The 13,413-nt window shown below is 35.8% G+C and overlaps 1 protein-coding gene across 1 annotated transcript in view; it reads left to right on the forward strand.

Moving 5' to 3' along the window:
• Positions 1-11,800: 11,800 nt before the first annotated feature.
• Positions 11,801-13,413, forward strand: part of LOC110030709 (ankyrin-3-like) — a 3,368-nt gene continuing 1,755 nt past the window's right edge. The window contains exon 1 of the mRNA XM_020733579.1: positions 11,801-13,408. Within this exon, the coding sequence (XP_020589238.1) occupies positions 11,945-13,408 (1,464 nt within the window). The 5' untranslated portion in view covers positions 11,801-11,944. The remainder of the gene's footprint in view (positions 13,409-13,413) is intronic.

Genomic DNA, 13,413 nt, shown 5'->3' on the forward strand with positions numbered 1-13,413 from the left:
TCTTTCCCGCTTGTGGGATAAGGGACATCTGTAATCATCAACTTATAGTGGATTTTTACAACTGGGTCAGACCCCGTAGTTTTTCCCCTTTACGAGTTTTCCACGTAAAAACTTCTGGTGTCGTCACAGCATGATTCATTTTCATCTGAGTGTGTGTTGAATCATCGCGCAATGCTAAGACGATAATCTATTACTCTACCGCCGCAAATTTTCTAGCAAGTATCAATAATAAAAAAATTACACTTTTTTTTTATTACAAAAGGTTTTTATTTTTTTATTTTTTATTTTTTTTGTTTAGAGCTATGCAATTTATTTAAGTTAATAGAACAAGTAGCTTTCAATAAAAAAAATACCGTTTGATAAATATATATTTAAATTTTGATTAAAAAATAAATAAGTTTAATTAAATAAACTAGGCAATTGGTAGATTAATAAATATTAATTTAATTTAATTTAATTAATTAATATAATTAGTCTAATTAAATAAACTGTCAATTACTTCAATTTTATTTGCGGTAAAATTAATATCATGACAAGCAACACCATCAGCATTTGATTCCTTATCAGTATTTAGTAATGGGAAATTTTTTGCATAGCACCCATATCTTTTTTTTATTTACATCTATCACCACAAAACCTCCATTTGTCAAATTATCATTCAAATTAAAGACTATTTTCCCCCTAAATTAAAGAATATGTGATTACGAAGTACACAATATATGTGCAATCTTCTATGATTCGATGTAAGGATATTGAACAAATTTTGATGGGCTATGGTGAAGTTCTCTTCAGAGCGGGTGGGTGAGAGCGGTTAAGCGATCAGGGTTTGTTTGAGACGGCAGTGTAGTGCCGTATCGTAATTTTGTTTGTTTAGATAAACTGTGTTTTGATAGTTTTTGCAAAAAGCTACCGCTGAAATTTGCAATTTCTCCCAAGTTCTGACTAAGTACGGTGACAGTTTGCTAACAACAGTCTCATTTTTTCTAAAAAAAAATAATTTATAATAACCACTTCAGCTTTTTGAACATCAGATTATTTTTCAGCAACTTCAAAACTATTTTTTAATGAGATGCAGCTGACTCAAACAGACCCATAGTGTGATAATGGTGGTGCGGTGATAGTGGTCAAACGATATTAGCGGAGTGATGATGATGAGATCAAGATGAAAAATCACACTTTATTAATCACTAAATATTAAAAAGTCATGTTTTAAATCTTAGATATTGTTAATCAAAATTGAAATTTGCATCCAAAATTATTTATAAATACGGGATTTATTAATTATGCTAATTATTTAACAAAAAAAAATTGAGAATAATTTGAAAAATCAGCACTAACAATGTTAAATATTATTCAAAATTAAACCTAAAAAGCCTTTATGATTAAAAATTGGATTCATAAATCAAAGAAAAATTTACATACATACCACTTAATTCCTATTTATTTACATATCTAACACCTAAACTTTCAATTTTTTTACATACATGCCATTTACCATTAAAATGTTAAAATAGTAGCATTTTTGTTGATGCATGAAAGATTTAGACGGTATAAATGCAAAATAAATAAATAAATAAATAAAAATAAATAGGCCTTGGGTGGCATATACGTAAATACCCTAAATGAGTTACTAGTAAAGTTATAGTGCCTTCCGGAATCATCAACGACAATTAATAATTACACGGTCTCAATGGCACATTGTTCAACATTACACAAAACTTCTAATAAATTAGCTTATTTATCATATAAAATATTGATCTTACAATGAGACAAAAATCAGCATAAAAACTGCGCAGACTTGTTAAATGAGAAAAATACTTGTGTAAAATATTAATTTCATGAAATATTATTTTCATGAAGGCTTTGCCAAGGTCAACTTCTATTAAAATATTAATTTACTATTTACATTCATTGGACCAACCACAAAATATTTACATGCCTATCAACTATGATTTTTTAGACAATTATGATGAAAAATATTACATCATGACTCCTAACGTAGAGCTGCGTTCGGAGTTCACTCATATGCGGACACGTAGAGGTGACAAAAAAAAAATTTTTTTGGTGCAGAGGAATATTTCTCTAATGTTATTCATATGTTATTGTGGTAGTATTCATGTGTTATTGTATTATGAGAATATTCTCAGTGCTATAATAACACAATAACACATCAATACTACCGTAATAACACCTGAATAACCCAGAATAATACAGGAGAAATATTCTCCTGTGTTACCGGACCGGATTATAGGAAAGCGCACGCGTTTTCTTGTGTCTGAGTGAATGCTGTGAAGTTCTAACGAATCGTGAAACTATAAGGGTCGTCCAAGTAGTATAAAGAACATAGTCAGTGTATCCATCCAACAAGGAACAAGAGAACTCCCAAGCATTTACATATGCGAAACATAATCCTTACTTTTTATATTTATACCGCCCAAAAATTTTCATATCACATAAAAAGAGACACTATTTTAACTTTTAAAAGTAAAATACACACTTTTCATGCTTAGAAAAGTTGGCATATACATAAAAATTAAAGTTTATGGGTTAGATATGTAAATAATTTAAAGTTAAGTGATAGGTATGTAAATCTTCCCAATCAATATCAAAGCTCTATATTACTAAGTTTCTCAAGTTTGGCCACCAATTTTGAGCTAACCAAAATTTAAATGCTGCCCAATTACAGCAAAGCAGTTGGAGTTTTTTGAAAAATTCTCCTTTTTGTTATTATTTGAAATTATTTTTGTCCGGAGAAAAAAACAGCATATGGAAGGAATTAAAATCATATCAAAATACTTTGTTTGGTCAAATATGTAATATTAGAAAACATTTTTTTTCTTCTGTAAAGTCAAGATAGAGAAATACTCAAGATAGAGAAATTTACTTGCAGAGGACACAATTCTCAGGTATTTGATATTTGATGAATATTTAAGTGTCTTAATGATATCAGAAATGAGTGACATTGGGCTTGTTGGATTCGTCTTGTCAAGACGCTCGATTTCATTGTAGACTCGCCAAAATCTACATTCTTTTGACTTTCTAAATGTGTCAAAAAAACTTTCAAAATCCGTTTAATGGCTTGATCTGAGCTTGATTTGGTTCTGATTGTACCATTTTTTGTAACAATGGTTTCATATTGTCGAGCCAGTCAATTTGAGTGTAAGTTTACTGAAATCGGAGCTTTGGATGACTTTTTCTCTAGTTTTAAATACTTTTTGTTCAAAAAGACATCTCAAGATTAAAATTTACACAAAAGTCCTCACAATTTTTTTTGAAGTTCTAAAAATAAGAAGAAAATAGCTAAATATAAAAATAAAAAGACATTAAAATTTAGTTGTGACATTTTTAAGAATAATGCAAAAGCATCTTGATTTTTTCAAAACCCATAACAGTGAAAATTAAGAGAAATAAAATGCTGATTAACTCATAATTTAGAAAATATTTATTTTACTGACACCCTTAAGAGAGAGAAATAATCATAGTAATATAATATTTTCTCAAGTGATTATTTTTTAGAAAATTGTCAAAATGTTCCCTTGATCTTTTGTAAGGAGCCATCTTAGCGGTCAATAAAAATATCAAATTATTGTGTAAAAATGACGACAATAAAGGAAAAAATAGGATCGAGAAAATAAATCAGAAAACATGAAACAACGAAACATACAAATTTACGTGGTTCGGCAAATTGCCAACGCTCACGGAGCTGCAAATCACCTCGACAATTACAAGAAATCACTCTTCCTCTCTCCTCTCCTCCACTTCCTCTCTCTTTCTCTACCCGAGAGCTTCAAACCGAACTATGTCAGAAGAAGAGCCTGGAAAGCTACCAATGTTGAAGAGAGATAGCAAGGGAGCTAATATGCCTATTTATTAATTTCATCATGTCATTACACTCATTAAGGAATTAATCAAATAATTAATGAAGCTCATTAATTATTTTCATTATTTCATTTTCTCTTATGCAGCAAATCATAGAAGGAATTAAGAGCAATTAATTTCAAACACTAAATCCAATTTGCTTTCAAACATGAGAAAATGTCTATTTGAGCAGTGAATCAGTTTTCATATTCGCAACAAATCTTCCACTTGAAGACTGGTACACTGACTGCATCATCAGCCAGATGCGTCGTCATTTTTTTCTTGCCCTACAACATGTCTCTGATACAACTTTTTGAGAAATTAGGGAAAAAAAACAGGAATCGACATAAATCCAGAAGAAAACACTAATATTTAACGAGGTTCATCAAAGATGCATGCGTCCTTGGGAGCAGAGCGACAGCTTTTCTTTAAATTTAGAAAAGAGTTCAGAATACATAATATCAGACCTAGGGTTACAAACAGACATATATATAACCATGGAGTACAATATGTAATTACAGAATTACTCCTGTAATGTACGCAGGGGCGTTGCCCCGCACCCCCCAATCCACCCAACAAAACACCTCCTATTGGACAGATTCTGCTGCTCTGCTCCACTGGCTTGCTCTGTTCCGCTCTAGCATTTGTTCCTCATGTGGTATATGAGCCATACCTAACACAATTTAATCCTCATTTTTTTTCATTGGGGCCTAAAGTAATTATTTTTTTATATTTTATTACATATTGAAAGAATTAATGGACTAATTTAACAAAATTATAGATTTTGGACTAAAATGGCCTCATATAATTAGTCAAGGGAGTACTTTGATATTTTATCCTTAAAAGCCATCAAGAATATAAATTAAACAATATAGTTGATGTGCCAAGAAAATATTATCATCCAACAAGAATCTAGACAAATTTTTCAAAAAAAAAAATCAGATTCAAATTCTAAATCATCTAGAGCTTTGATTTCAACAAAGTTATAGTCAAACAAATCATATTGATAAGTAAAACCCAATGATACCAATGTTGGGTCTATCCGGGTCCACTTAAACCCAGATCAGGTAATTAAAGTATATTTGTAAGCTTTAAATCGTCAATTTGATCATCAAATAAATTCCAAAATTGAAATATTTAAAGTCAAGTCGAGCATATCGACGAGAGAAATCAAACTGGCCTAAGATCTTCAGTTGTCATTAAGACAATCAAACTATTAAAAAACTATTTATGATCAAGGAGGATCGATATGGACTGTCTGATCACATGGTTAGAAAAGTTATGTGATAAAAGACCAAAATGACCCTACCCCATATGCTATAAAACTCTTTCCTCGGAAGAAGAAAAAAGAAGAGGAGTTTAAGAGCTCGCTCTAGACTAAGCACTCAGCGGTAACTTATGCCCTCTGTAGTCGCTGATGAAAGTTGAGTACTGACGGCCGTCACTGCGTGCCAACTTCAACCTCTGATCACAGACACGAACTACTTATGACCACCAAAACCAAAATATGGTGGCTATTTCTAACAAATATTTTTCTTTACATTGTCTAAATACAATTGCAGTGTTCAGTGTAAAATTGTAACACCGTCCTCGAGAGAAGGGGTCCAATCAACAACTACGTCTCATATAGCTAACTGATGATATTGCAGTTATCAACTATGACATTTGTGACCAACTGATGTTATTATAACTTCCAACTGTGGCTATTGTTACCACCAACTGCAACTTTTGTGATCAATTACTTTTGTTACATCTTTCAACTGCAACTTTTGTAGCTAACTGTTACTATTACAACTTCTAACTACACGCTCTATGATCAACCGCTACTATTGTAGCCACCAACTACAAACTTTTTAGCAAATTACCATTGTAACAAATCCCAACTATAGCCTTTATTGATGCCTGCCATGGATGCAACTACAAATTATAACTTTTGTGGCTAATTAGTACTGTAGTAGTTCCTAACTACGGCCTCTGTGGCTAACTGTTACTGTTGCAACCACTAACTACAACATTTGTGGCTAATTACAGCTATCACAATTCCCAACTATGATCTCTGTAACAATTGTTGCTCTTGTAGCCACCAATTGCAGCCTTTATGGCTAACTGCCATTGTCGCAGCCCCTCTGCGACTAACTGTTGTTATTGTAGCCACCGACTATGGCATTTGTGGTTAATTACTACTACCATAATTTCCAACTATGACCTCAGTGGTCGACCACCGCTCTCGCAACCACTGACTATAGATATGTGACCAATTATCATTATTGGAACATCCAAATATGGCTTCTATGACCAATTGATGTTATTGCAACCACCGACTAAAACATTTGCAGTCAACTACTGCATTTGTAGCAACTAACTACGATCTTTGTGACCAACTATTTCTATTATAGCCAAAAATCACATTTGTTATTGTTCAATTTTGACCATTAACACTAATTACTATTATTCATTTGTGATTATCAGCTTTTTAATTACATTTCTCAGATTCACGAGAACAACGAACATGTGTATTACCATATCTATTACAAAAACTTCATTTTCTACATTTATTTTGACCCAAAACTTTTAAATCACATTAAAAAATATCTTTTTTTTTCCTCATAATTTTCCTTCTCTCTTTTCTTTTTTTTATTAATATTATTTTTAATTTTTAATATTTCCACTAGCATTGGTTGCTAAGAGTTTGCCGCCGTCAAGACACTCATTCAAGATAAATTTTTGTATTGTTGGATTAACCATTAATTAATATATATATCCTCTTTAAATTCTTTAATGGCAGTCAATAAAAAAAAGGATTAATTTGGTATTAAAAAGTTTTTAAATTAGTGGTCAAACACTAAGTGTTTGATTGGGATAATTTTTTTATTTTTATTTTTGTCTTTTTTATTTGGTTGTTTTCATGAACATATATGTTTAGTATATTTTCTCTATATATATATATATATATATAAAATTTAAAAAAATTCAGATTATTTTTAAAATATTTAAAATAGTTTTTTAAATGTTTCCTCCTCTCCGACTAACGCTTGTCATGCAACCAAGCTACATATTTTATTTTAACATATCAAATATATATTTTTTTATTAAAAATATGAATAACTAAAAATATAAATCAAAAGTGATGCCAAATGGCCCCTAACTAAAGGAAAAAAAAGATTATTTATTTGTATTATTACTTGTTATTATTAGTTGAATTAATTAGTTTGATTTTTTAACTATGAGTACATGTTGTGAAATCCTTGTGATTAGTAATTCTTCCTAAGAGAAAAGAAGTAGAAGAGGAAACATGGTTCAATTTAAGGTAAACCCTAACTTTTTTTCTTTTTAGTCGGTGAGTGTGAACATGGAACCTTTCGGCCAAACGGTCAGACTGTAATGACATTTTTAGGTAAACCCTAACCATGGCTATCTAAGATCTACAGTAGCATTAGCTCTGCACTTAAGAAGACATCAAGTCCCTAACAGTAGAGAAAACAATGTATTGAGCCACATAAACTTGTAAAAACAGTATAACACATTAGTTATTTAAGCAAAAAATGTTTTTATCATGCATTGATTGATCATAGTAAGATAAAAATTGCATAATCAAGATTCGACGGGCATGTGTTTGTGTGTGTAGACGGAAGTAAGTGTCTCAATAGTGATTAATATAATAACATATATGTGTCAAAGAGTGGAAAAAATAATACATCCAGATTAGGTGCGGATAGTGTTATTGGATGCGTTATTAGTAGTAATGTGGTGATTTTGGTAAAATGACACCTCAATACTACCAAAAACACCTAAATACTACCATCCGCACATGAAACTACGTCAGAACTCCTAATGTAATATTTTCTCCAAAGAGTGACAGATGATGACAACGAAGTACCATTTTACAAACAAGTTTTAGCATCTTAATAACATTTGATGGAGCTCCCAATCTCTATGGATAGTATGAATGATCTATCATTCTACTCCACATAAGAGAGCAAGATAAGAAGAATAACTATCACTTAGGTTTAAGACAGGAGAGGGGTAATAAGGAAGCTTCCTAAGGATTTGCTTTATCTTACATATGATCAAAAGCAATGCTTGCTCTAAGAATAATGAAGAAAAAACATAACATCATAATCTCAAATATGATCAATATCATTGTTCCTTCCAAGTAAAAGTAAGGAAAATCATACCACTGTAGTCTTAAACTTAGAGTTTTATCGATATGTGATGCTAATGTGCCTTTTTTGAGTGCATATGTGAGCTAGATATCTATATAAATCATACGAGTAATAGTAAGTATTTGGCGTGGAAATACACAAACTTAGAGGGTAACTTTTTTATAGTCATACATGTTGTTCTTTGTATGAGTTTCTATTCAATATTCCACAAATAAAAAGGGAGTTTGTGAAAAAGCTGGTGATGCTGCATTCTTTTCTTGAATTGGGTTCTGTTGTGAGGCAGATTGATGCCTCTGTTTGACTCGATAGGCTTTGGTCTTTGGTTGAGACAACCTTTGCTCGGCCAACCCCCGACCCCGGCTTAGAAGAGTTGCACCTTGACCTGATCAGAAAACTCTTTTTGTATTCCACTAGTGAATACCAAGCCTTCTAATGACTAATTCTTAGTCTTATGTTGATGGAGCTTCGGTCTTCTACCATCTGTTAGCCCCATTAGTTATACTTTTTGTACTTTTTATCTGTTAGATTTCCCCGAGATTTGTGCATACAAGTTTCAGATGTACAATACCACTGATTTCTTATGTTTTTAAATATCTAACAACTTAAATTATTTTCGTTGTATATAGGTCACTTTATCTATGCATAGGAAGGAGTATTTTACTTCTCCCAAAAATGCTAAAATGTAGCTCAGAAAAGACTAAGATAAATAGAAATGGTTTAATTTAACGGTCCAATTCATTTGAATAGCTCATTAAGAATTTTGTTTTTGGATGGCATGAATAGTTATTTCATAAAGTGGTTCTGTTGATTTTTATTACTTATTTAACACTTTATTAAATAAATTTAAGAATTCTTATATCATCGTAGTTCAACCACTCCTTAAATTTCATTTTATATTTTTATTCTTTTATATATACTTTATCAAATAAAAATAATGAGTTAAATAGTAATATGTTGAGATATTTTGAGAGATGCGTACGTAGTGTATACTTCTGAGCTAATGTTTTATTTATTATTATTATTTTTTTTTTAATTTAACTATAAACTTAAAATCAAATAATTTAATTCAATTTAAATATGTCAGAATTTAAATTTATTTAAATAAGAATATTCCATGTCCATTATATATTTATTCATAAAAATATAATATAAAATATTGACGGTATTTTAATTAGGTCTCTCAAAACAACACAAACAAATCTTGTTCGGTACGTTAAGAAGCTCGCGCTCAATTCGTTAGTTAAGTTAATGAACCGAATAAAAAAAAAAAAATTTTTGAGCTCAATATATGAACGAGGCGAACATGAACAAGGAATTGTTTGTTCGTGTTTGGCTCTTGAGAATTTTTGGGCAAAGAAAAATAAGATAAGTCCAAAAGAAAATGCAGAGATTTAATGAGGTTGGGGAAAGGTGCCTATATTCTTAAGAGTAGAGGGCCGGCTTTCCTTCGATTAAGAAAAAGAGTATTAATTACAAAATTGCCTCTGTACCATACTGCGGGACTGTTGCCCCCACACCCCCAACCCACATAACGAAACTTTCACAATTGGACAAATACTTCCGCTCCACTCTGCTCGCAAGCTCCGCTCCAGCATCTGTCTTTTTTCTGGTATATAAGTTATATCTAACACACACACACATACGGTCGGTGGTGATCGAAGGAGGTCCGCGGGGATCGTCGGTGGTCGACAGAGGTCGGCGGCGGTCGTCGAAGGTCAGCGGTGGTCGACAGAGGTCAGCGGTGGTCGACAGAGGTCGACGATGGTCGATTGTGGCCGACGGTGGTCGTCGACGGTCGGTGGTTATCGACGGAGGTTACTAATGATTGACGGTGGTTGACGATGGCCGGCGGTGGTCGACAGGGGTCGTTGGCGGTCAGGATGATGTTGGACTTGAACTTCTGCTCAAAGCTTTAAGTTCTCTCTCAAGTCTTACCCCTCATGTGAGGAGTTAGACTCTATTTATAGTGTTGTGGATGCAATTAATGCAGAAATATGAATCATTTTGATCGAACGGTCTGGAGAGCTTCCCTCGATCGGATGATATTTGATGGACATTTAAGTGTCTTAACGATGTCAGAATTGAGCGATCTTGGGCTCGTTGAATTTGCCTTGTCGAGATACTCGATTCGACTATAAACTCGCTGAATTTGACAATCGTTTGATCTTTCAAATGTGTCCGAAAATTTTTTAAAGATGATTTAATGATTTAGTTTGGGCTTGATTTAACTCGGATTAGACTAAATTTGATATCATTAGCTCCGTCTCATCGAGTCAATCAGTTTGACTATAAGTTTGTCGAAATCGAAGCTCTGGATGACTTTTAATTGAAGTGTGAATGTTTGTTTCTCAAAAGGTTGCCTCGAGATTCGTGTCATACCTCGAGATTCGTGATGGATGATGAAAATTTGTTGGTGGTGTATCAATAATTGATGAGTAGTAGTTTTAAAAATAAAATTAATTCACTACATACTTACAAAGATTTATAATCAATTGAAATTATTAATTAAAAAGTAAAATGAAAATTTATTAAATTATATTTAAAAGATGTTAAATATAAAAAGTAAGATTTAAATCTAGCCCTAACCCTTAGCCTCTTGTGACTATAGTTGTTTAAAAAGATTCTTTGTTCGCGAATAACTCCTGTTCGGCTCATTAATCAAATGAGTCAAATACAAACATATTTTTTTTGTTCGAAATATAAATGAGTCGAATACGAACAGTAATATTTTTTAACAAGCGTGTAGGGCTCATTTACCCTCCTAATTTTAATCTGAGAAATTAAAAAACTAAAAAAAAACAAAAAATGTAGTCAACGTTATTAAATTATAACAACCAATAAAACTTATCAATCCACCCTTTTACTTTTAAAATATGCATTTTAAAATGTCACAATAAGGCACTAATGACAAAAAATTGATTCCCTGCTTTTCCTCCAAAAACACCTGAAAAGAATCCAACCAACTCTCCTCCCAAGTTTATTCCAATTTTAGCTCGGATCAGGATCGAATCAAAGTAATTGAACTGAACTATGAGCCAAAATTTCGCTCAAATTTGAGCCATACATGGATCGACAGCGTGATACCGCACGATGGTCTCACATCGGCAAGAGTTAACCCATCCTTTAATCAAAGATCAGATATTGGAGACCAATTTCATGGTTTAGCCTAAATGTTGTGAGTATGTTCATCCACTTCTCACGACTCTCACTATTTGATTATAGTGAGCATTTGCGGTTGTTTGAAGAATCAATTATTAAGTTTTCTTAAAGTCACCACACTTAGCTAAGCTGGATTGCAAAACACAACCATCTATTGGAACTTTTTGAAAAAAGAGATGTATACACCATTTTTGCATCGCACCACCATCGCACTGTCGTCCCAAATACATTCATGGGCTCCGTATGAAGCTACCTCAAGAGTTCCGTCACAGAACGAATCACCTCATCTCCGGATCGAATCGTTGTGTGTTTCCACCATTTTGGACCTTGCGGTGGACGCGAAGCTAAGCGAGGGTCTCCTCCAAATAACACTTGTTCCGTTTCTTCGCTTTCTACCCATCGTAACGGAGCCTTGCCGTGTTCGCAAAGGAAGCCAATGAGATTTATTCATAAAATAGTTGATGTTATAAATAATTAAATTCCAATATTAAATATATAAAATTTTAATATTTTGAGGGGCAAATTCTATTTTTTTTTTTAATGAAAAACTCCCTATCAAATAAAAAATTGATCAACTCAAAAACGCGTTAAAGAAGATGTCTTTCTGCAGCTTCTTTATAGCCGGCCCACCCTTACTTTCCATGCACGTTAAATCCCCCCTCCCCTTCTCCCTCAGCTCTCTAATGGGTTCTTCCCTCTCATCCTGAATTATAACTATAACCCTAACCCTAACCCTAATCCTGAAGCTCCAATCTTAGCTACCAATGGATCGCTTGCTGAGGCTCGAACCGTCGAACAGAGTGGTGGTCCGGATCGAACAGGGCCAGCGATGCTACGGTTCACTTACTCTTCGCAACGTGATGTATACCATGCCAGTTGCATTCCGGCTCTTGCCACTGAACCGGAGCCGGTTCGCTATCCGACCTCAAACCGGAATCATCGCCCCCCTCGCAACCCTAACGGTGGAGATCACATACCTCCCCCCGCCGCCGCCTTCTTCAATCCTGCCGGAATCAGCCCCGAACTCCGACGATACATTCTTCCTCGACTCCGTCGTCGCTCCCGGCGCTTCGGTGAAGGATGGAGCCGCATTCTCCTCACTTGAATCCGTTCCCGCCGACTGGTTCATGGCGAAGAAGAAGCAGGTCTTCTCCGATTCAGCTCTCCGCGTTTTCTTCGTCGGATCCGCCGTACTTTCTCGTCTTGTTTCAGACGGCGACATGGAGAAAGTACGCGAGGTTTTCGAAGCCAGCGATCCTGAATGGCACTCGGCCGATTCCACCGATGCGCAAGGGCAAAGTCTTCTGCATCTCGCCATTGCCCGCAGTCGCGCCGATATGGTGCAGCTGATACTCGAATTCGGAGCAGACGTCGAAGCCCGGAGCAGCGCAGGCCGATCGCCGCTCGAATCGGCGGCAGCGATCGGCGAGGCGTTGATGCTCCTCGCGCGGGGAGCTTCCACCCGCCGCTCCTCAGGTTCGTCGTGGTCGCCATTGCATCACGCGGCGGCGGGAGGGCATTTGGAGGTACTACGGATTCTGCTTCTGAAAGGTGCACAGCCGGACGTAGCGGCGCCAGACGGGCGGACGCCGCTGCATATCGCGGCGGAGGAACGACGCCGAGATTGCGTGACGGCGTTACTAGCGGCCGGGGCGCGCGGCGACGCTCCCGCCGGAGCGACGGGGAATACGGCGCTGCACATGGCGGCGGCGGTGGGGGATGAGGCGACGGCGAGGATTCTAGTGGAGAAGGGATGCGCGGGGTTAAAGGAGGCGAGGAACGCGGCGGGGAAGACGGCGTATGATCTGGCGGCAGAAGAAGGGCATGCGAGGCTATTAGGGTTGTTGAGGCTGGGGGAAGGATTGGCGGCTGCTGCGAGGAAAGGGGAAGGGGGGATTGCGGTGAGGGCGATAGAGATGGGGGCGGCGGTAGATGGGAGAGATGGATGGGGATGGACGGCATTGATGAGGGCGGGGTTTAAGGGGAGGGTGGAGGTAATGAAGCTTTTGATTGAGAAAGGGGCGGGGGTGGATGCGAGGGATGAAGAAGGGTATACGGCGCTGCACTGTGCGGTGGAAGCAGGGCAGGCGGAAGCTGTGGAGGTATTGGTGAAGAGGGGGGCGGATACGGAGATGAGGACGGGGAAGGGGAGGACGGCGATGGATATAGCGTCCTCATTGGGGTATGCGGGGATTGTCAGGATATTGTTGCAGGGTGGTGCGGCGGTGGCGAC

This window comes from Phalaenopsis equestris, unplaced genomic scaffold (genome assembly GCF_001263595.1).
Source record: "Phalaenopsis equestris unplaced genomic scaffold, ASM126359v1 Scaffold000754, whole genome shotgun sequence".
Classification (NCBI taxonomy): Eukaryota; Viridiplantae; Streptophyta; class Magnoliopsida; order Asparagales; family Orchidaceae; genus Phalaenopsis; species Phalaenopsis equestris.